The sequence below is a fragment of the Vanessa cardui genome, chromosome 9 (genome assembly GCF_905220365.1).
Source record: "Vanessa cardui chromosome 9, ilVanCard2.1, whole genome shotgun sequence".
Lineage (NCBI taxonomy): Eukaryota > Metazoa > Arthropoda > Insecta > Lepidoptera > Nymphalidae > Vanessa > Vanessa cardui.
In genome coordinates this window covers 13,689,069-13,715,170 of record NC_061131.1, presented here as the reverse complement: position 1 = coordinate 13,715,170, position 26,102 = coordinate 13,689,069, and the positions used below count along the sequence as shown (strand labels likewise).

Sequence of the window (26,102 nt, the reverse complement as noted above, 5' to 3'; positions counted from 1 at the left end):
AGTGAGCCAGTATAACAGGCACATAGCATCTTAGTCCACAAGATTGGGGGCGCATTGGCGAAGTAAGGAATGGTCAATATGTCTAACAGCGCCAATGACTATGAACGCTGGTGACCACTTACAATCAGATGGCCCATTTGCTCTTCGCCCATGTATAAAACAAAACTGTCTTTGTCGTTTAACTTCATAGATTAAATAAATAATTAAGCTCATGATATTAAAAATTAAAACAAACATATATGGTTGTTTAGGTGCCGGCACCCTATGGGCGCAATATATAAAACCCACTTATAATTTATTCTACCTCCAAGCAGAATAACTTTGCATTGTTTATTTTACTCTAGAATAAATACTTTGTATTACTTTGTACTGCAATACTCTGAATACTGTTTTACGATTTAAATTCGAATGCATTTCAGTACTACGAATCGAAATACATAGACGGGATAAGAATTGGTTTATTTTTATTGGTTATATAGTAAATGCGGAATAAGAAAATTTATTGGAAAATCGGAAAGAAAAATTAGTCGTTCGTGATCACCTTCCATCACATATAAAAGATATATGAAGTCTAGTTATTAAAATTATTTAATTTAATATTTATATGATTATGATATACAAAGGCACTAGTTTTGATTTATTTACGATATCTTAGACAATTTCTGCCTCGGACAACCACTTTGTCGAACCAGCTTTCGCCGGCGGTTTTTCCGAACCGATACGAAATGGGGACCTTTAAGAAAAGAGCGTACTCCTTTCTTAAAGGCCGGCAACACATCAAGCGCCTGGTGCTGCAGATGTTCATGGGCGGTGGCTATCACATAAAAAAAAAAAATTAGACCTGAGTCCCAGTATCTGAACAGGTACTGCTTTCTTTAAAAACATCTGAATTTAAATCTGTTGCTATATCAAAATATTACACCAACCGACGCGTCTAAGAAACAGCTTTTCATACTAACAAAATTACCATTTCAATAATGTATTAAAAATAACCTTTATATCCCCAGGGATAAAGCGTTTAAATTGTCTCAAAAGTTATTCATGGTTTAACTCTAAAAGACGACTTTACTTGGATTAAAAATATAAATATGTACTGTCATAAAACACGTAATTTAAACCAATTTAACCAAGAGATAAAACAATTCTCCCACGTTACACAATTGTAAAGCGGAAACAATTTCAGTTTAAAAAAACATATGAAACCATACAGTTATTAATATATAAACACGATACAGTTATATTGAAACGTTCGTTCTTTACATTAATTCTCGATACTACATTATGTTTAGTCGGGGTAAGTAAAGGTTCGTCACCGTAAGACATATTTTCATATGCTCAGTATGAGCGATAATCTACTTCATCGATCGAAAATGACATATTGCGACGCAATGATTTGATGTTTAGATTCAAAAGGTTATAAGTGTTTAAGACTCGATAAAGGAATTTAGTTGAAAACTTACGAAGGTTTACTTACTCTGACTTTACATAGCATTTCAACGGAGTGGACTCTAACGACACTTATGTAATAGCTTGGTGGACTGGCATTTGAACCACCTGGTGGTAAGCGGTGCCCGTAGATTTTGGTATTAGTGTGTCGAAGATGTTTGTCTATTTCCAGTTAAGCAAAATAAGAAAAAACCTCTAACCTTATATTTAGTTTCTATAATATTTAACAACTACCAGTTTTGGGCCTGGTACTATGAGACACTAATTTATTCAGAACATTTTAAAATAAGTGCATAAAGATATAAAAGGTATCACAAGGTTGTATTTTAGGACCTATTCTATTTCTCAGCTATGTAAATGACTTAACTCGACAAATGGTATTTTTGCTTACGATTGTACCTGTGACAATTAAATGTAATAGCGTTGGAACATTTTGCGAAGTAATAACCTACGCCTTTAAATATATAGATAAGGAGACATTTTTAAAATAAAAGAATTTTAAACATCGTTACTATAAAGGTAACAGTCGATATTGATAAAATTATATAGATCCACTTTTAATTATATCAATACTTTTTTGTCATTAGTAGAAATGTAGTTTATAATATAATGACTTTCTTGGGACTGTTGCTTCATTCCGAAATATATAGTTCCGAAATTTAGAGATGTAAATAATAGATAAAGATAGATGTCTCTGCTTAATCAAGTTGTTCCGATATTTGCGATGTCAATCATCATTACTATCAGCCCACTGCTGTCCACTGCTGAACATAAGTCTCCCCCAGAGCACGCCATATTGCTTGATCCTCTGTGTCCCTCATCCAGCTTCGGTCGGAGGTCCTATATTACGCTTTCCGAGACGCGGTCTCAACTCTAAGTCTAGTCTGCTCCTATGACTAAAGTTATAATGATGATGACATATGTACATTTCAAATATATCTACAGAAACTACCCAAAAAAATCATAATAAAAATATATCCCGCAAATGTATAAAGTCAAAATTTATGATTAAAAGAATTTTTTGACTAATGTGTAATTGAATAGCACAACTCTCGTTTAGAAATGTAAATCCAGAAGTAGTAATCGTCGCTAATATCTAATGTGTACCGGCTTTAATCAAATTACCTGAACGGTAATTTCCATTTAGGACAATTATTAATTATAAATGAAGATACAAATATAATTAACGGTAAATTTACTTTTTAAGTTTATTGCTACAACTAAAATATTGTGATCAACATAACGCCATCTATTACAAGTTTATAGAACTATATTTATAAAAATAGTTTTAATAAAATTGGTACTTTTATTAATTTAATAACTTAACGTTTTTATAAATCCAAAAATATAATCGTAATTTTGCACAAAGGTCGTTTTTTTTTTAAATATTATACGTATGAATTATTCAACAAATATAAGTTTTAGCGCCATCTATCGTGGAATAGCAGCAATATATCGATTAGTGATATGCGATTTTCATAGATGGCGTTAGTTTAACTAAAAATATTTCTACTTTTTCTAGTTTAAAGCAACGGGGAAATATAACTTGTTACTATTTTAACATAATAATATCCATGGTTAACTTACTTTAAATATTCTTGTTTATAAAATTTTAGAAACAATACATAAATGTATTGTGCACGTACAATGTTAAAAAATACCGAATTAAACTTTTAATTACTGTCTTGTCTTGTTCTTGCATTTTTTCCAAAACCAAGAACCGCGTAATTTTAACAAGAAGAAGACTAGGACTGGCCCTGCAAGGTTTGAGGAATAACAAGACTAAGCGAGACTCCTGCTTCGTACAGTTTCGGTTGGACTGAGTATCGTTTCAGGGAGAGGAGAGGCTTAATTTATAATATAAGTAATTGTTGAAAGGGAAGTACTAATACACAGAATTTTGAAGAAAATAAGTTTTCGATTCTCATTAAATGTGTATACATTTATTAATTTGGTTGGTCTTTGTTATGGCTGCGTTAATTCAACTATAACAAGTAACATATAATAAATCGCAATAAGTTAATAGGTTTTACTGCAACACTATCACCAAGAACTAACAAGATCAAGATTGAGAACGCTATACCAAGACCAAGATTGATTACACCTAAAAGTAGCCTTTATTTACATACATATGTGCACGAACCAAAAACATATACTTTTAAACCATTGAGTAACAATTTGCATACAAGTACGTATATAAATAAGCTATGTTATATGTATGTGAACAATCTATGTGCACGGTAATCGCATCGCCTATTATGATCATCAGCACGCTACGTTAAACAGGGCTGGCGTTTGTAAACGAACATTACCTATATAAACATAGGTAAGTGTAATAAATAAAATAACTATAATAGAATTTATCTCACTGATGCAATAAAGCTATGGACTATTTCAAACTATTTTAATGCTAGTTGTTGCTCGGCTTCATTCACGTTTTAGTGGGTTGGTGGTCATGTGTCCAGCGAAATATAGCCTATATTCTTCCTTGGACTTCAAGTTTGCTTCATAACAAATTTCATCAAAATCGGTTCAGAGATTTGGTCGTGAAAGAGTGACAGGCAGACATAGTTACTTTCACATTTATAATATTAGTATTGAAGTACATATATATAGATTTGCTTCTCATCGTTCCAATTTCACAGGTACATTCGAACTTTTGATAAGTTCCTAGTATTCCATTTGATAGAAAAATGGTTTCAAGGGCAATAATTAATAGGACGCAGTGTTAATAGGGTGTTTACATCAATTTTCTGAATATCACAATGTGTGATTTATATGAGGTGCTATTGTGTTTGACGGCTTTTAGTTTAAAATCAAAGTTGATTGTATACTTTCTTTGCACAATAGCCTTAAAAGCTCTTACTTTCATTGTTTTGATCTATCGTTATCTATAAAAGGATCGCAGTTTTTAACTCAAAAAATCTTGAATAATAACATAGGACTCTTTTGACCAAGCATTTTTAAACAATATTCAAAATTCTACGTCATGATATACAAAAAAATACATGTTAATTAAAAAGACTTTGCAATGAAAAATCATATAAGGACAAAAAAAGATAAGATATTTTTAAAAATAAGGAATTTCCTTACGATTGTAAGCACAAATGACGATCATCTTGTTCGTCATCGAAGATCGCTCTTTGTAAAAGATGCATGTGTGCTAACTACTTTGACGTAACGAATAGAAAAAAATCGTTAAAAATATTTAACGTTACTTTGATTAATTTCCACTAAACTTATATAGTAGCTTCATCGGTAACAAGACCATGTACATATACCGCGCACATGAGTTACAATTACTTGATTTATCGTATATGTGCATTCAATTAATATATAAATAAATAAATATAAATAAATATGAGACAACATCACATACATTACTCTGATCCCAATGTAAGTAGCTAAAGCACTTGTGTTATGAAAAATCAGAAGTAACGACGGTACCACAAACGCGGGACCTCGGCATGGCGTACCCATGTAAACTGGTGTACATACCACTCGACCACGGAGGTCGTCAATATAATTATAATTAAAACAGAGGCAACCCTAGATATGCAGCGTAGATACATAGTTCTCTAACCACATTATCTCTTCCGTAATAATCTATAATCAAATGCATTGAATTCTAGAAACGAGACCATAATGTTAATAAACAATGAAACATTTAACATTTACATAAAAAAAATAGCCTCGGATGTTACTTAAATAGATGAATATATAATTTTTGAACAATGGTTATAAAATATAAGGAAATACTGTTTGCAGCTAGTGTCGGGCCGGTCATATAATCGTGATAGCGTTTGCCAGAAACTACACTGTAAAGAAAAATACATGACTTACTTGATCAATTTATTAATAGTAAATATATATTTCCGTATAGTATCTCAAGCAACATTTGATTATTGCGGAGTTCTTTAACCAGTTTGACCCGGTTCACTATTCTATTCGCAAGCTTTCCTAATATTATGAAATTAAATCCCAAACCAGTGGCAGATTTTCTACAATCGATCATCGATATGCAAGATATACCTCACTTACGATGCAGGCTACCTAACACTTGCCAATAGCAATCGAACTGGCAAATCTGTTTTCACTTCGACTTTGACTTTTAAATTTGGCTTGAGGTTGGCTTGAGGCAGAGTCGGATTTAAAGGTGTGGAGGCCCCGGGGCCACAAAGCAGTGAGGGCCCTAGACAAACAGAAGCGTGAACACCCTAATAATTATATTATTATGAATTAATTAGTTTTTTTCAATCAGTAAGCTATGAATTGTTTCATATTTGTATCGGTAACTTTTAAAATATTAAATAGTAACATTATTATAATTTGACTATATCTCAGTATTTGTTAACTTGCTGAAAACTGTGGCCTCCTTTCATGTGGAGGCCCCCACTCATGTGGAGGCCCCAGGGCAGTTGCCCCGGTTGCCCTCCCCTAAATACGGCCCTGACTTGAGGCGAGGTACAAATGGCACACTTATATTACAAGATAGGATTACATATATACGGACTAGGGTCAAGCCAATAGTAAAGTAGTAACAGGCTGGAAATTTCCCACTGCTGGGCTAAGGCCTCCTCTTCCATTAAGGAATACTTTGGAACATATTCCACCACGCTGTTCCAATGCGGGTTGGTGGAATGCACATGTGGCGGAATTTCTATGAAATTAGACACGTGTAGGTTTCCTCGACGTTTTCCTTTACCGCCGAGCACGAAATGAATTATAAAAACAATTTAAGCTCATGTCATCATCGGTTAAGATGCTGAGATCAGCTCTAACTAACTTTAAGTTACGAATTTTTTGCCAACAGGCACATAAGCAATGTAAGGGATGGTAATTTTTTTCTTATAATTACGAATGTGTATTGGGCAGTGGTAACTATTTACCATTATATTACACATTTGCCAGTCTGCCAGCCTATTATAAATAAAAAAAGATGTCAATCTAAGCTGCTTGTATAACAACAATTTATCAAAACAAATCAATAGTTTACAACATCACGACATCGTGCCGATAAGGCGTAATGGCGCTGGCCTTTGTTGTGAAAATTGGAACGGGACGGGACGCTGATTGTTGAATTAACTTACAGCTTGAATTATACTTTAACAACAACAACAATAAGAAATTTATACACCGTAGCCATGCAGATATAAATATTACAAAGAAAGAATTGCAACGTTGTATTCTTGAGGCTGCTTCTGAGATCAGAATCTCATCTATCATCTTTACAACGCTCACAGGCTCTGCCACCACTAACAACCATATTACAATCTTATTATTTTGAAATATCTATCTATCTATCCTTTTCAGTCTATATATTTATTTTTATTTTTTTACGAATATAAGTATTTTAAATACATTGTCATATATCTATATAGATAAACAGTCGCATCTTATACAGAGTAAATAGTATTTTCCAAATTACGTTGCGTCTTAGTATGATAGCCGTGAATCCTAAATTCGTTGACAAAGACGATTAAAATAGGCAAAATAATGATTAAAATTAATCGTCTCCCTCTGTGAAAAGCATCAACGCCATTCGTAATAACAGTCACAAATTAAACAACTAGAGCGCATTATATTTAGAATGTCTAGAATATATCTCTGTCTGTTGACAAAGTCCTCTTATCGCCTATTTGCGTGTTACCCATAAATGACAAACAAAAGACTACAACATGTTTATTTGGGTTATACTTGTATCTATTTGTTTTATTTAAGGTGATAAGTAGAAAGATTTCAATATAATATGCAAGCGATCCGTGTGTTACCCGAATAAAGGGATATGCAAACACAAACAAACAAAATTTGTTTTATGCCATTTTATGTCATATTACTGATGTATAAATAATATATATTTTATATAAATATAATAAGATTGAAGTGTCTGTTTGTAATATTAAAACAATCGCTTTTTACTAAATGCATACGTATAGACGACACATACAGTATACAATAAATTACAATAGAATTATGTATATGTCACCGTAAGATTACAAAATTCGTCAGATTACAATCTGACTACAACAACAACAACAACAATAGCCTGTAAATTCCCACTGCTAGGCTAAAGGCCTCCTCTCCCTTTGGAGAAGGTTTGGAACATTTTCCACCACGCTGTTCCAATGCGGGTTGGTGGAATACACATGTGGCAGAATTTCTATGAAATTAGACACATGCAGGTTTCCTCATGATGTATTTTGGCTATGGCTTGGCAATGGCTATAAAAAAGGAGTGACCAGAAAATCTTAATTTAAAAATGTAAGAGATAAAGAAGAATACTCATGAACAAATGCATTATAGAAAAAAGTAGAAAAAAGTAATAGCCTATCCATTTCCCACTGGTGAGATAAGGCCTCCTCTTCCATTAAGGAGAGGGTTTGGAACATATTCCACCACCAGTGCGGGTTGGTGGAATGCACATGTGGCAGAATTTCGATGAAATGCGACCCATGCAGGTTTCCTGATGATGTTTTCGTTCACCGCTGAGCACGAGATGAAATATGAAGACAAATTAAGCACATGAATCAGCGGTGCTTGCCTGGATTTGAACCCGCAATCATCGGTTAAGGTGCACGCGTTCTAACCACTGGGCCATCTCAACTCTGACTAGACAGATTGTAATCTGTCGAAATATTGTGAACTGTGAAGCATGATTGCAATTTAACGTATTATTTTTCGCTACATTGTCATTTACATCATGAACCTCGCACCGCCGCCCTGTTTAGTGTTCCCCCACCAACGGCTTATTATCACAAAAGCTTCCTAATATAGAATTAATAAAATATAGTCAAGTCTGGGAACCGAACCATAATTTTTTTTTAATTCAAATGCGCACGAAGTCGCGGTCACATCTACTAAATAATATAAACACACATGTAGGTATTCAGCATATGTTTCTGGGAAAGTTTAGCCTCTGAACATTTTTCTAAGTTATTCATACTCGAAATGTTGAACCACATTTTGAGCTTGATTGTTGTTTTGTATGCGATGAATGAAAATTGCGAAATGAAAAATAATATAAAAGAGAAATGTAGTTCAAGAATCAAGACACAGCGCGAGTGAGTCGCCGTGCTCGTGTATTCTTTAAATATTAAACAGTGAGCAAGAGCGGACGAAGAAAAATGAGATCCGGCGAATGTCATGAATATTTTCTATTTCATTTCCATACACCAGCTGAGTGCACCCGATAAATTCATTTCGTTGAAATCATGCGAAAATCTAAAGCCCTCAACACGTCGAAGCGAATAACATCAAATTCACGAACATATGAAATGTTTGCTACGGGTTAACCGGTTATGAATTTTTTTTTTTTTACGGAATATGATTTTAATTTTAGACGGATTTATTAATATATATTTCTTCTTTTTAATATCGAAGTGCTCTCGAGCGTATGGCTTGCCTGTGGTAGTAGAAAAAAAAGCATTTGCTTTAGACATTATCGCCGAAAACATAACAATCCATTACTTATAACGACAATGCCCAACCTACCTTGGGAACTATATTACATATTATATTATTTTTAGACTTCGTTACACTGAGTTTACATTTCGAGTTAACACTAAGATACCTGGGTACCACCCACTCATCATCTACCACATAGTACGTAATATTGTTGTGTTTGAAAGTTGAGTGAACCAGTGTAATTACAGGCGCAAATTGGGTTGTAGGGGTTTATAGAAGCAAGTCCAAATAAATAAAATAACATTTTGCCTTTTCACGTTGATTCAGAAACACGCCACCTATAACTAATTCTTCAACTAATAAGGGTCTTCCTAAAACGTATTCACAATTCACCTTTATAAGTTGCCACACTTTTTCAGACGACTTCAACAATCATGATCACATTGCAGCAAATTTATACGAAATATTAATGAATTATTCACTCAAACCTTCCTCATGAATCACTCCGCGCATTCGTAAGGATCGTATAAAAATCCGTTTCGTAGTTTTTGAGTTTACAACACTCCTTACGGCCTCCTCTCCCTTTGAGGAGAAGGTTTGGAACATTTTCCACCACGCTGTTCCAATGCGGGTTGGTGGAATACACATGTGGCAGAATTTCTATGAAATTTGTCACATGCAGGTTTCCTCACGATGTTTTCCTTCACCGCTGAGCACGAGATTAATTATAAAGACAAATTAAGCATATGAAACAGCAGTGCTTGCCTGGGTTTGAACCCGCAATCATCGGTTAAGATGCACGCGTTCTAACCGTGTTTGAGTTTATGAGTTTATTTTAGAAGTTTTTGAGTTTATTTCGTACTAATGTGGGAGGACCTTATTTCATAACATGTAGGGATGATAAACCTACAAAATTAAATAGGTCATTCAAAATATTGCCTTGTTTTTAACAAATAAAATAAAATACACTCTTTAATTTTATTATAAACTTAAGTATCAGTGCTCGCCTGAAACGGTGCGGTTTATGAACAAATGACAATTGTACACTTATCAATATTTATCACGACTTCGCCGCTATTGTATATTTTATGTTCTACTTCACTTCGATTAGGTAGTACGTAAGAATACATTTCCGAATTATTATAACAAAGTGAAGTTTAAGTTATTACAACATTACTTATCGTAATTTATTTTTTAAATTACCAGCGACGCGCCCCGGCTTCGCTTATGTGCAATGCTGATACTAAATATACTACAAAATTTTTCTTGTTTCTTTACTATATTGTCCATGTATTACATACAAAAACCTTCATCTCGAATCACTCTGAATTAAAAAAACCGCATCAAAATCGGTTGCGAAATTTTAATTCTAAGCATACAGAGGGACAAACAGCGGTAAGCAACATTGTTTTAATATTATGTACTGAAGTTTAAGTAGGTTATATGTTTAGTATAAAAAAATTAAATATATATTTAATTCTGAATCGATTTAGAAAAACAGAATGTAGGTGATAGAAAAAACCTTTTGTTCAAACGTTTTTGTTTGAATAAACGTAACAGTTGAGAAAACATATTCAGCGCTTACATTATATCATATTTAATGACACACATTACATATAATATTTACAAAGAAACAGTGATAAAGGTTTTCTCTCAAAGGTTATATATAGAGATATATAATATATCATTTTATCTGAAACATACAGTTTTCCTAAAACGTTCAGACTGCCTCTTTGGTGCAGTGGTTACATATACAGCAGCAGGAACCGAGATCCGCGACTCAACTCCCAAAATGGTCCGAAATAAAATTCCTAGGGATTTTCTATAGAAAAATTCTTTGTAACAGCCTAAAGAAGTGACTCAAAAAACACGTTAAGTCATTGATTATACATCCAGCGTATTTGCTTGTTTTCTTTGAGATTACCACCATGTAACCACCATGAACGAAATCGATGACGTCATCATCCTTTAACATTTTGTACAGTAATTAAAATATCAACAACGTACAGGATAGGATTTCAAACAGCGATCTCCGCTTAATATCCACAAGCTATTACTACTAGTTACTTGGTGGTAGGGCTGGGTAGGTACCACCCACTCATCAGATATTCTACCGCTAAACAAATGTACGCAGTATTGTTGTGTTTCGGTTTGAAGGGTGAGTGAGCCAGTGTAGTAATGTAGTATAGTAGGTAGTGTAGTAACTACAGGCACAAGGGACAACTATCTTAGTTCCCAAGGTTGGTGGCACATTGACGATGTAAGGAATCCTACTACTATTATAAAGGCGAAAGTTTGTATGTATGGATGTATGGATGTTTGTTACTCTTTCACGTAAAAACTACTGAATGGATTTGAATGAAACTTTACCACAATATAGCTTATACATCAGAATAACACATAGGCTACAATTTTTGAGGTTTCTAATGTGAGGTCGTAAAAAAACACATTTTTTGCGCTTACATTGCAAACGCTGACTGAATCCTACAAGATAGATCAAAACAATGTACTACAGTATTGTACAACTTAAAAAGGTCTACAAAAAAGTCCGTGATGGTATATGTTTATCTCTTAGGAATAACCCACAATAACCCTTTTTTATCCTTTACTTTGTACAAGAAATAATGGCTTATTTACGAAGCGATTTTAAGCGATTTTAAGCGACTAGACGGGACGAACCTGAAGTCCACGCGAACGAAGTCGCGGGCAAAAGCTAGTAGTTAATATTTCTTACAGCGTCACTGTCTATGGGTGATGGTGACCACTTACCATCAGGTGGCTCATATGCTTGTCCGCCAACCTATTCCATAAAAAAGCTAAATTTAAATCTTATCTATATTAATGAACAAGTCCTAAATTTTTAAACGTACAGTTTACATAAAACTTATAGCAGAAAAGCAACGAATTTAAAAGAAGGTCACGGTATAGACATACCTAACATTATTATTTAAGTAGTTGCGCCTCAGTTTTTCAATCGTAAACGTAAAGTAACTGCCTGTAAATTACCCACTGCTGGGCTAAGGCCTCCTCTTCCGTTAAGGAGAGGGTTTGGAACATATTTCACCACGCTGTTCCAATGCGGGTGGAATGCACATGTGGCAGAATTCCGATGGAATTAGGCACATGCAGGTTTCCTCACGATGTTTTCCTTAACCATCGAGCACGAGATGATTTATAAACACAAATTAAGCACATATATATAGTGGTGCTTGCCTGGGTTTGAACTCGCAATCACCGGTTAAGATGCACTCGTTCTAACCACTGGGCCATCTCGGCTTTTCACTCGCACTAAATTAATACTATTTACACGATAAGAGTGATTTAAAGTTCTTGTATTAAATATAAATGTAATCATTACGACATAAATTCAACAGCTTGACTGACACAATAGAATGAAAGCAATATTGGTGGAAAAATTAAGTGTAGGTTTCATAACGAAATCATAATTGGGTTTTCGCAGCGCACGTCGGTACGTAATATTGAGAAATTTGTTCAACGAGATATCGTAACATTGATCGCTTTCCAAGGACCGTGGTAATTGATATTTATTTATAGATTATTAAACATTTGTCGTGTTTTTGTGTTGTGTCGTATAAGACACGTAGGAAACGTTTTGCTTCCTCGTTTCTGATACGCACCGCCAAGGTCTGGAATACCCTCCCGACCTCCGTTTTCCCCACCACCTACAATATGGGTACCTTCAAGTCCCGAGTGAATAGGCACCTTCTAGGCAAGCGCGCTCCATCTTAGACTGTATCTCACTTTCCATCAGGTGTGATACAGTCAAGAGCTAGCCTAAGCACTTAAAAAAAAAAAAAATTTCCAAACATCATTTTCATATTCAAAAAGTATTAGGTAGGAAACATTTTCTTATACTGTGTGATACAGCACTACAGGCGTTATACAATTTAAATAACAAAGACTACACTCCTAAAATAATTTACGACCTCCGTGGTCGAGTAGTGTGTACACCACTTTTCATGGATACGCCAATCCGAGGTCCCGCGTTCGATTCCTGGCCGAGTCAATATAGATTATCGTTAGTTTTCTATGTTTTCTTGGGTATGTGTTTGTGTTAAAAATGATCGACAATATGAAAGAAAAAAAAATAACAATACATTACTCCAAATTAAAAAATTAAGCTTGAAATGAAAACAAAAATATATCTTGACACTAATGGAATAAAGAGTCTAAACTTTTTCTTAAGGTTATTGTCGTTATGGCTATATATACAATCAAAGTTATGAGAAGCGATATCCATTTTTAAAAACTTAAGAAAAGAAAGCCAAATTTATTTCATGCGGTATTCTCTGTTGTGAAAGAAAATACTGTGCGAGCATGAGGCGAGTGAAAATCTGCTACATTTGTATCGTGCTAAATGAAATTGTAGCAACATAGAAGGATTAAATCCAAAGCTTTTCCGCTAAGGAAAAAAATCAACTCAAGTTGTTTGTTAAGAATAGGGTTTACACACATTTATTTTATCTTATTAAACATCTTTGCAAAATGTAAATCGATTGAAATTATTTCGCTTGTAATTTGTCCCAGTATGTCTACATATACGTTTTGTCATTAGGCGATACAGACCGCTGTTCTGCCTTTTAAATATGTAATGTGTTTGAAAATATTTATTTAAATTACATGCTCAATGCTTTTAAAAGAAATAAGCATACACAGGGACAGACAAACATATCAGAAAGTGACTTTGTTTTATACTATGTAGTAATTAATATGTGAAAGTGGTTTTTTTTAATTTTAGGAATATGTAAATTGAAAAATATATAATAGAAAATAATTATTTGTATTTTAGGATTCTATAGGGTCATTTTATATTGTCCTTATAATATTAGTTTAACTGTACACGAAGGAATAGTTATTATTATTATTTTTAAATTTTACTCTCATGTTACACTACACCAACTTTGAACCAAAGATAAATTTACTCTAAATGTAACATGTAGTTTTATTATGTTATATAATTTGTCTCGTGTATTTTGTGTTTGTACAGTTGAGCACAATTTTATATCGATTAAAACGTTAATTACTACATCTTTTCTCAGCGTGATTGAGTGATCGCGTTTAAGATTTGTTCACTTGTCACGTTACTTCCCACGATTGACAATGAACAGCGCTAAAATGACGCACTAACTATTAACAACAATTGTTTATTTTTTATTGGACGTGAAAACAGGCCATCTCATCTGATCATTCCTTGTTAATTCAATGCGCCAGCTACCTATGAAGGTAAGAAAGGTGAGTAAGACAGTGTAAATATCTTAGCCAACTGAAAAATATTTGTACTAAATATTTCTAGGTAGCGATCGTATATCTGATGAATGACTATATCATACTAACTACACCAAATCCTAATCGAAGAAGATAATCAAACCTTAGATTATTAACGCTATATTATAGATGTAATACTATACTAATTTATTTTATTTCTTAGTTTAATTACAGTCCGACAGAGTTTCGCCGCCATTTTTACACGAAACCGTAACGGATATGAAATTCATAGATTATATTCAGACCTCGACCAATAATATCGTGTTAATTCAATGACGAAGTTGTTTATTTTGTTTTCAACCGACTTCAAAAAGGAGGAGGTTATCAATTCGTCTGTATTTTTTTTTTTTTTTTTTTTTTTTATGTTTGTTACCTCATAACTTTTTACTGGGTGGACCGATTTTGATAATTTTTTTTTTGTTTGAAAGGTAGTGCTTCCCGTGGGGTCCCATTTTTTTAAAATTTTTTTCCGATGATGGTATCCGTATGAAAACGACATAAGTCTTAAATTTGCATTATGTATATGCGCGACAAATAGGTGAATAACTGAAAATCAAGTTAACCAATTTTGATAATTCTTTTTTTATGATAAAATATATACTTCAAGGGTAATTTGGTGAAAGTTTGGTAAGGTTCTGAGCACAGGATCCATGACAAAGTAGCGGAACGGAAGGGAGCGGAATAATTCTGAGGAGCACGTTAGCGATATTCTGTCGAATCTTTTATTTATAGGTTATTTGGATATTTGAGTCACCTTCCGTAATGTGTTTATGTTTATGTAATTATCATTGTCGAATATTATAATCAACTAGCTACCCACCCCGGCTTCGCACGGGTGCAATTCTGATATTAAATATACTACAGAATTTGTGTATTTACGACATCACATCGCAAACTCCTAAAATTATCAGTGTTTCTTTACTATATTGTTCATGTATTATATACACAAACATTCCTCTTGAATCACACTATCTTTCAAAAAAATCGCATCAAAATCCGTTGCATAGATTTAAAGATATAGGGACAGAGAAAGCGACTTTGTTTTATACTATGTAGTGATCGAACTCCTATACGGCTCACAGTTAGGGTGCGATATGGGGCAGAATTTCTTACTATCTTTAATCAATTTTTGTGTATGTGATGTGATGTCATATGATGTACGAAATATAGTTGGTCTTTTTCAAAGTTTTTTTGCTGAGGTCGATTACAGCTCTTTCGAGGGATCCTTGTGGTTTACGCCGCATGACGTATTAAATCCGCATTTTCGAAAGTCTATTTTTGCTTTATTCGCGAGTTTCCTTTGAAATGGTCCTCGAAGTAGTCTCTGACTCATATAAACGAAACGCTTAATCTATCCATATTAAAAAAAAATACTTAGTCAACATCAGTTTCACTTAAAATCAAAAAATAAATAAAATTTTAACAAAAAGAAAAACCGACTTCAAACAAAACACTATTTTAAAACAAATAAAAATGCACTAAAAATAATAAAAATAATTGCATATTTAACACATGCTTTAGAGTCCTCCTAGGTAAAATGAAATGAAAAATATTAGACTACTTAAAAGTCGATTTACGATTATATCATGTAGTTATAATTATTGTTATATTTGGAGTCGGTGTCAGCCAATAAAACTCTACAGTATATCTATCAAAAACAATACGAGAATACTTTAACAAATATGTTTTTTACAAATTACCTTTTACACAATAATACACTGGATCAATCAAGGGGCTCGTATCGCTTCTTTCTTTTGATTGTTGGGGCAAGGGCACCGTAGCTGACACCGGCTCCAAATATACCAATAATTATAACTACATTATATAATCGTAAATCGACTTTTAAGTAGTCTAATATTTTTCATTTCATTTTACCTAGGAGGACTCTAAAGCATGTGTTAAATATGCAATTATTTTTATTATTTTTAGTGCATTTTTATTTGTTTTAAAATAGTGTTTTGTTTGAAGTCGGTTTTTCTTTTTGTTAAAATTTTTAATCTTTTTGTAGCTGAAATAGTAAATACCTTAATGTTATGACCGTTCGTACCAGTCTCTACGAATGCAAGTGACATTTTATCATCAGGAGTCTTATTCGTTCGTCAGCCTGCCTTTTTTATATGGTAAGGTTGGCGGACGAGTATATGGGCCACCTGATGATAAGTGGTCACCATCACCCATAGACAATGACGCTGTAAAAAATATTACCTATTTCTTACATCGTCAATGAAACACAACAATACTGAGTACTGTTATTTAGCGGTAGAATAACTGACGAGTGTGTGGTACCCAGACGGGCTTGCACAAAGACCTACCACCAAGTAAAATAAAATGAAAAAAACAACTGATTATTTCAACAATCTTTTCTATCGACTTAAAAGTATTTGTGTCTATATATGATTATTCTCTAAGTGCGATAAAAATACAATACATATATGTATCTATTGCAAAAGATTACAAATTATAAATACTCTTGGAGATATAAAAAAAGAACATTTTAAAGCACACCCGTTTACTTAGAGCGGGATCGCGTGTTCGTGTAATTAACCTAATGTAATCCTTTTTTCTAAGGACAGATTGTGGTTCTGAGAAAACATCAGCCTTCTGCTGGCTGTTAGACTGTATTTAGAATTGTTGTGTGCCGGTTTGAAAGGTAGGCCAATGTATAGACAATTCCTATGAGGAAAGAAGCCAAATAAATAATATTTGATATCGATTTGAAGAGATATCATTGAGATAGAGCTTGAATAGTCTGTGATATGCATTATGCACTTTTGAAAATCAGATTAAAAAGTCAAAGGAAGTTAAATTAAAGTTTTTAACATATATTATATTAAGCTACTACTAAGATAAGTTATATAATAGCGACAGCTTCTCTTTATATGGTTAATTAAATAACGAGTCCAAAATGCATGTAAATGTACTTGAATAAACAGTGGAACAGTGTATCGTTTTGAATAAAAATATTGAGTAGATAAACTATTAGTAAATCATGGCATACGTAAGTGTAATGCTTGTTTATCTTTATTGATTCTTCAATTGGAATAGACATATAAGATAACACGCTTAGTAAAAAGTTAGCTAGTGACTATTAATTAATTGGCTGATTAATTTAGGTGCCTGCGACATACACAAACGCCCACCATACAGGGCTCTTAATGCGGGGCACAACAGTAAATAGTAATAATGTACAGATTGAATATAATAATTATTATGTGTTTCAATAATCTGCATGTAGGAATAAAATGGAAATATTATTCAATGAGATGATTGAATGAATGTCTTATTTTCCACGATACAATAAACCGCTGTGTTTACTTTCGTAATTAACATAAACAGCAAATCACGGTCTCGTATTTTATGTATCGATACTAATATTATAAATGCGAGAGTAATTCTGTTTGTCTATCTAATTTTCTCTGCCAAACCAATGAACCGAATTTTATGAAACTTGATGTTAAGCAAATTTGAAGTCCAAGGAAGGATATGATATATGATAAATAAAGATATTTGCCTAACATGACAAATAACTCCCTTAAACGCGAGCATAGGCGAGCGACTACTCCTACTACTACTACTTACTAATTAATCAGGAAATTTCAAAAACGATGATGCCTACAAACTTAGTAAACTTAGAAACTTTTTAGGTAGACATCCACTAAGATCGGACAAAAAGTGTGAAACGGGTATTGAGAGCTTGTGTTTTATAAATTTCGCGCGGGTAAAGCCGCGGATTTAGCTAGTAAGTTATATATTGACTTGTTCTCATCCAACGGTAACAGTTATCGATTATTCTAATCCAGATATAAGCCAAGTTCACACAGTCAATCACATTAACGAGCCTTTGACCTACATAAGTATGACATAGCTGCGATTCCCTTGTGACAGGGCCTGTATCTTTAGGGCTGGCAAAAAACAAAAACAACTATTATAAAGTCACATATTTTGTAAAAAAAAATCAAATTTTGACAACCATACCAAAGGAATTGCTGTAGCTTACAATGATAAGAATATTATTAAATATTAAGGGTTTATTAATAATGAACATATTGCTATTGTCTAGTATCTGACAGCCCTGATCTTTGCAATGAAGAGGTCGACGACCAGAGGTTAAGTAGATTATTGCTACAATTGAGAGAAAGTGACACGCGATCCTACACTTTGGCCCAGGAATTGAGAAATTGAACTATTCGATTTAATGGCAAGTTAATTGAATGCAATGTAATTTTACTTTCCTATCTGGGAAGAGAGTATTGTTTTATGTCGTTTATTCTATTCTTTTTGTCATGTTTTTAATGTGACGTGTCAATGTGTGACAAATTTTGTAAGGAATTTTGCAGTAAGTTTCACTACCAACCACTTGATCTTTCCTTAATAATACCTAATAATATTTAGTTATAATATATTATGTTATTTACATCGCTAAGTAGATATATTAGTATATCATTCGAGCTTGACTCCGACTTGACATAGCTTAATAATACATATACAACCATTTCATTTGCTAACAATATTTACATATGTGTGAGTTAATTAAATAACTGGAATCAATTCCCGAAATCATCGGAATATCGGAAATCGCAACGACCATCGATCAGCATCGAGAGTTCACTTGAATTCGATCTCGTTAACAATTTACTCAATTTAAACTCGTTGCTGCCACTTTATATTGTCAAACTTCACCGGGAGACTATTCCGTACGCACGAATTCGAAACTCGTTGGTACATTCGAACGGGAAATCCGGAACTGTGTTGGATAGATATCATAGTCCACGTGTATATGATATCATCTCTATCATATCTTTATCATATCATGCTTTATCTTCAATCCTTATTATTCATTGACATCGTTAAAAACACCCGGTGAACGATCAAACGAAGAACAAACATCTGCTTTCCGAAGCAAGAAAGTGTCAACCTAGAGACTTGGGATCACAGGTCTCAAAAGCTAGCTAGGTTGTACATAGCTTAATGGATAATGACTGCTTCCGCTTTGTTCATCTATCACGCCTCGGAGATACTGGCGAATAAGGCACACGCTACTAAGGATTTTCTTATCTGTCACCTTACAATGGGTATCTATATAGAATAGAGGTGATCACAGGATGGGCATTTACACAGGCTGACTGAGCAATTCATATCGGTCTAGGAAGTCAGAATTCCACTAAAATACCAAAGAAAACTTTCACATAACAAGAAGACGATAAAAATTAAATTGCAATCGAAATTTGATTGTGATACTGGCAGGAAATAAAAACACTAGGGAAATTAACCTAGCAAGCAAGAGCAAGATATGCCAATGGTTTACGTCTTTTCAGGGTTTTTTGTCTTGTTCTTACCGAAATATAATAATGGATCAAAACTAATTGGTTGCTATACCAAAAAATTCTATTATCTAAGTAATAAGTAGTAAAAAATGTATTGATAAAAAAGTCCCAAATAGCTCAGGTTTTATTATTGTATTTTCATTTTCTCGCTTTCGTGTACGTTTTTTGTCGGTTCTGTAAAATCTATTTTAAACGAACTTCCCGATCAATTACAGATTTCCAAATTATAATCTTTGTGCGATTTGCATTTCAAACATTCGACCTTTGACGAAAAGTAAGAACACATTTCCAAACTATCATTTTTCTTACAGATAATAAAACGAAATGCCTTATCATACTTTCAATTTAATTTCGATTAGTACATGTGTACGTTTTTAATTATTTAATAACGAAATTTTAGTTCCTACCTAAAGAAAAAGATTTAAAATTTAAACAGCTTATGCTAATGAAAATTGTTAATTTTAATCGAAATGATATTCTTTTTTCGATCCAAATTAGGAATACATTTTAACCAACCTAATTGTTTTAAATTCCTAAGTTGTAGAAATTTAAAACATTAAAAATCAATTGAATTTTTACGAACAGACATACGTATTAGATTATAAAGCTAAAAATATAATATTTATATTACCGTCACGAAGTTATCGTCTACTATTGCCGATAACTAACTATTGACATCCATAATACGACCGTTTAACAGAATATTATATGACAACCTTACTATTTTACCTTACGATTTTAGATAAATATTTTAAACTCTTACGTTACGAATAATATTGGTTTGGATTTATAAGTCCGTTTTAATATTATTTTCTATTTTTGGTTCGTTAAAAAATCATTACATAGTATAAAACAAATCGCTAACCACTGTCTCTGTTGCTGTCCCTATGTCTGCTTAGATCTCTAAAGTTACGCAATGGATTTTGTATGCGGTTTTTTTAAATGATAGAATGACTTTAGGATAGGTTTTTGTATATAATACACGAACAATATAGTAAAGATGTTTCAAATGTGATGTCACCAATAAAACAAATCTGTAGAATATGGAGTATCAGCATCATCGTTGTACCCATTCGAAGCCAGGGCAGGTTGCTAGTTTTCCCATAAATATACTTACAGCAAAACAGAATGATAATATTTCAAAAGTACTTAAACGACGTAGTATAACTTAAACCTTCTTTATTAATGAGAAAGTAATCTTTTGAAAAAGTATACGTGTTATTGAATAATGTTAGTCTATAATATTCATTAAGTGTTGGCAGGCTATATTATACTTAATAGCCTGGAAAGGTTTACTGGAAAAAGGACTAATAAGAGGAAACGCGGTCGGCTTTTTGCCCATACAAACGTATTCCTCTTTTATCTCTGTGGGTATTGAGACTGAAGCACTGAATTTTTTAACATACATGACATTATACAACAACATACACATTTTTAAGAAAAAGCTTACTTAGAAAAATCACCGTATCAAATTTTACCATTTTCTTCTAAAGAAATAGAGGCGAATTTAAATAATGAATATTTTAAGTTTCTATTCCATCCAGTAACGTGGGCTATCGTTGTTGTAACAATATGTGGGCTACAATAATCTGTCGTGTCTTACGCGTTGGTTATTTAGTCATTATATACATTAGCGAATGCTATTTGATCTAATAAATCTTGAGATGTTTGTGTTCGTTGCCATCGGTCGGAATAATAAAAGTTATGTGCTTATTTTTATTTCAACAGAACATTGGTTGATTTCATATCATTCTAGCGACCCGCCCCGACTTCGCATGGGCGCTATACTGATGCTAAATATACTACAGAATTTGTTTATTTACGACATAACATTAGAAACTTCTAAAATTATCAGTGTCTCTTCACTATATTGTTTATGTATTATATACAATGACCTACTTGTCAAATCACTCTATCTATTGAAAAAAGCCACATCAAAATAAATTGCGTAGTTTTAAAGACCTAGGGACAGACAGTTGTGAGGGACTTTGTTCAGTTCAGTTTGATCTGAAATATCTCCTCTTCGGTTAAGAATTCCAATTTCAAATTCATTCATTCATTTTTCATTTAGCTGGAACATTAGGGTTTTGAAAACAGTCATTCATTTGTTCTTTGAGGGAAGTAAAACCGAATTGCACTAGTTTATATAGATTTACTTTAGTCAAAAGTAAGATCTTAGAATATATTTTCTATGGATTTGATTGATATATAGGCATATGGGTTACATCGTCGTTGTCCTTACCGCCCATATACGTTAGCTATTTAAGAAATTAATAACCACCTTACATCACTAATGTACCAACCATGGGAACTAACATCACTCAATCTTACAAAACAAAACAATACTAACTACTGCTGTGTGGCGGTAGAATCTAATGTAATCTAATGAGTGGGTGGTACCTACCCAGACGAGCCTACGAAATCCTATCTCTAAGACATATAGCAGTCAAGACGTTGACAGTGTTAATTCAAAATTATAAGCGGACTGGCAAAAAGGCCACTGTATAGAAATTGGTCTCCATGGCCCATAGAAACAAGCACTGTAAGAAATATTAACTATTCCTTACATTACTAATGTATCACCATCGTAGGGACTCAGATGTAATGTCTCGTATTCTGGTTGACTAAGGGACTCCGGTGTTAGATACCAACCACTCATCAGATATGCTTCTGCCATAAGGCGTTTACACTATTTAAAAAAAATGTTTAGCCAGTATTATTTTTAAAACTTCTCGTTATAAATAAATAAATTATAATGAATTTATAAATAAAATCGAAAGTATTTTTAAATATGAGTATATATATTTTTTCTCAAACGTTTTAAAATTTTTCTTCTATTATAATATCGGCTTAGTTGTTTGACCTAGAAACGCGGTTTAAAAGATTTTCTCTCATTTCCTCTGCCCGTATTTTGAAGTCCACTACAAATTATTTTGGTTTAATTATTTTTACTACTAAAACAATGTTTCAACACTCTCAACTATACTTAGACTATATAGAGTCACATATTTCAATCCATAACATACTATCACAGAATAATACATTGTTGGTATTTAATTACTAATTGGGATAAAGTAAATATATAGATTTTAATTAAAGAATAGGTTCTAGTTTCAAAACCGACCAAGTAAAAACAACCACAATTGTACAAGGAGTAGAGTTACTTCCACACAAAGTCACTAGACAGTAACAGTTATTTTGTAATTATTCCAAATTCGAATTCGAAATAATTAATTACAACCAATCAAAATAAATTAAGAATTAACAAAACCTTTTTATCACCTTTTTTCCAAGTATACGGAAATTGCAATGAAATACGTAACAATGAATTGAATTAAGAAAATGCATTTTTTTGGATCAAAAAAATCGATTATTTTTTTTTATTAAATTTAATATCATAGATGCATATTATGAAATCAATTATCTTTGTGAAAATTTTAATATCCCTTGTCAGGAATTTATCAATTTGAAGGTAACCTAACTGGTCGCTTTAAATTCAGAATTTAATTTCGATCAATTGACAAAAATATTTCAATTTAAAACGCTCTTTCAAGGTCGCGGAACAAAACAATACATATATTTATCTAACACACAACATTATCAAGATAATTTACTTAACACAAACAAACGTAAATACAAACGAAAGCGAAACGATAGAATCATTTTGATTACCTTGACTTTAGACATGACGGTTGTACCAATTATATTTAGACGTCATCAGAACAATATCTTGGCGGTTTGTACACTTTGAACTGCACCGGCAACACGTCCGACCCGAAAGACAACCGAGTCACAACTGAGTCTATCACAATATCATTTAGTTTGCAATACGAAAGCTTGGATGAATTAGATTGATTAATAGTTGGAGGGAATTTCGTGTTGGAGGAATGAACGCTTATCTTTTGATATAGAATGAAGAAATAAGCGCAGTTTTATTACTTCATTAAGCTATTCGGACGTATAATTGGTCATTGGGAGGAGTGCGGCTGTATTCGCTTGGACTATTATTTTTATCAATTAAATTGCTATATAATTGTAAGGGTGATTATTATATAGGAAATGCTTAAACTCTTTTATCTCTTTGGTAACCGTGGAAATCGATATGGGTATTTCTGATTACAAGTAGGTAAATTACATTGTCCACAAAATCATTTTACGATCACTTATTTTATATTTAGTAACAAGTAATTTTTTGGTAATGGCCTCCGTTTCAGTGATCAATTCCGCTGAGTTTCTTTCATCAGGTTTTTCAGGTCTGAGGTGTTTCTTTCCAAACACACGATAGATTTTTTGACGATCAAAAGTGAGTATAGTGTTCCAACGTTTAATAAAGACTTTGATTGTAAGTTATAAATTGGAATCTACGGTGTATTTTGGAACAATTTATATCACACTAATCTGTATATCCAGTGCCCAGGCTTGCCTACGAATGGCACAGACTGGGAAAGACTGGAGGAAGGTGATGCGAAGTATATACTATATGGTGGAGAGCCACACGCGACCCTCAGTAATGAGGAAACGAAAGAAAGAAAAAAATGAAGAAGACTCTATATATCGGGGTATACAAAAAAAAGTATTTACTCTGAAATATGCAGGTTTCATAGCATTGTATTATTTCTTTCTTTCACTGCTTGGTTTCACCCACAAAAAGAATTTTGTTTTTATTCATTAATAATTAAATAAATTTGACCACGAAAGCCTTTGTCTGCTCTCACTTTCCAAGGATCGGGATTGCATTATATATTTAAGAAAATAGAGCTCAAAAATTTCAACAGGCACAGTTTAGTTAAAACCGGATTTTTTTCCGCTGAGATACCTATCATGGTTCAATTTAACAATTTAGCCCTTTAAACTAATGTTTATAGTCAATATATCGACAGCATTGTTTATAAATAATAAGGTTAAGTACGCTGTCATCGAATTTCAGAAAGTGTTTTTTTAATAAACGTTATATATTTTGCTACTTCGAATTTGGGATGGGCAGTTGGTACCAAATAAAATAGATGATGACGGCCTGATAGATTTCAATCACGGCAACCAATGGTAAGGAAGACCTGCCAACTATGCAGCACGTTATTATACAAGAAAACACACTTGTCTTGTATAATAACGCAAAACCAGGTAATCATCATTTGATAAGATAGTAAAGTCAACACGCCCGAAAACAGTTCAGGTGCACGACCGTTGCCATTCCAGGTTTTCTGAGGCACTGCAATGTCAAAACCCCCATATTCCAGACTCAAGGCTATTACTGAGAACCGTTCGGCGAAATATCTAGTTAAATTTTACCAGCCCTGGATAACAACCTTATATCAAGCAACTAGACCAATGAAGCGATCATAAAAATCGTAAAGTCAAAACCAATATACAATAGTTTTATACTTATAACTCATTTATTTAATGCTGATTGTGTGAATTCAAGGCGTGTCGTAACTCGCAAGTAAGTAATAACTGAAATTTGTGATAAAAAAGTATTAGATTAGATTCATTATTGTAATGTATTTTTGCTTGCAGTAAGAATATCATTATTAGATTCCATTTATTGATTCCTTCCAGAAATTTCTGAAGATTAGGTTTTGGTAGCGTATTCACTTTTGGAAGCTTCAATGTAGAGCAATCATCACGTTTTGTAATCTTAAGAATTCCTGCTTATATAGAAAACTAGTTCCGGCATGCGGATTCACCAGCTTGTATAGTTAGTAATTGATAGTTTTATATATAATATAAATCCTTCTTAGTGTTGTCTTAAATTTTCGCGATTATTACACATTTAAATAAAACTAGTTATTACGGATTTTACCCGTGACTACGAACGCTGTAAAGTGCTCGAAACGTCGGGATGTCCAAAATAATTAATATACGCGATTAAAATTCATAATAACTAGTTTTATTTAAATAAATCCTTCTTATACTCATGTGAAACAGGGGTAGAGAGGTAGTAAAAAACAAACGGAATCACAAAGTTACCAAAAAAGATTTTGTTTATATCGAACGACGCTCCGTAGTTACTCTACTTACTTCATGCAATTTATTACATGTTTTGTAATTTAATTACTTCAGTTATATGCGGATGTTATATTTATAAACAATTGCTCTTTATAAAGCTATAGTGTATTGTGATTGCAGAATGAGGTAACGCGCGTGTAACGCTCTAAAAAGACTTGATGACAAAAGAAAAAATGATATACGATAATGATATCATGAATTAATTTACCTATTCTACAAATTACAATAGTGAGCCTGCACAAATCCTAATATTTTTTTTCTGTTTTAAATAGGAAGGCAGACTGACAAATGTGTTAACTCTTGGAAAGTGTCAAAACTGTAGCTCTTTTATCTCCAATACCCCATCAACACTGGAAAGTAAGATGTTATGTCCTTTGTACCTATCGTTACTTAATAAATAAAATTGCATCTAGCATAAAAATTCTTCATGAAGAGTCACGTAGCCTCCTTTCTGCAACACTGTTTCATACAACGTTACAAAATTATATTTACTGATACTGATGATTTATGCGTGAGACCAATATAGTCTCTACAATCAAATCGATGTAAAGTAAAGTAAAGTAAAGTAACAGCCTGTACATTTCCCACTGCTGAGATAAGGCCTCCTCTTCCATTAAGGAGAGGGTTTGGAACATA

The 26,102-nt window shown here is 33.0% G+C and overlaps 1 protein-coding gene across 2 annotated transcripts in view; it reads right to left on the bottom strand.

The window, feature by feature from the left end:
• Positions 1-23,258, bottom strand: part of LOC124532359 (angiotensin-converting enzyme-like) — a 44,137-nt gene extending 20,879 nt beyond the window's left edge. For both annotated transcript variants that reach the window (XM_047107246.1, XM_047107247.1), the window contains exon 1: positions 23,133-23,258. In XM_047107246.1, the coding sequence (XP_046963202.1) occupies positions 23,133-23,147 (15 nt within the window). In that variant the 5' untranslated portion in view covers positions 23,148-23,258. The remainder of the gene's footprint in view (positions 1-23,132) is intronic.
• Positions 23,259-26,102: the final 2,844 nt, after the last annotated feature.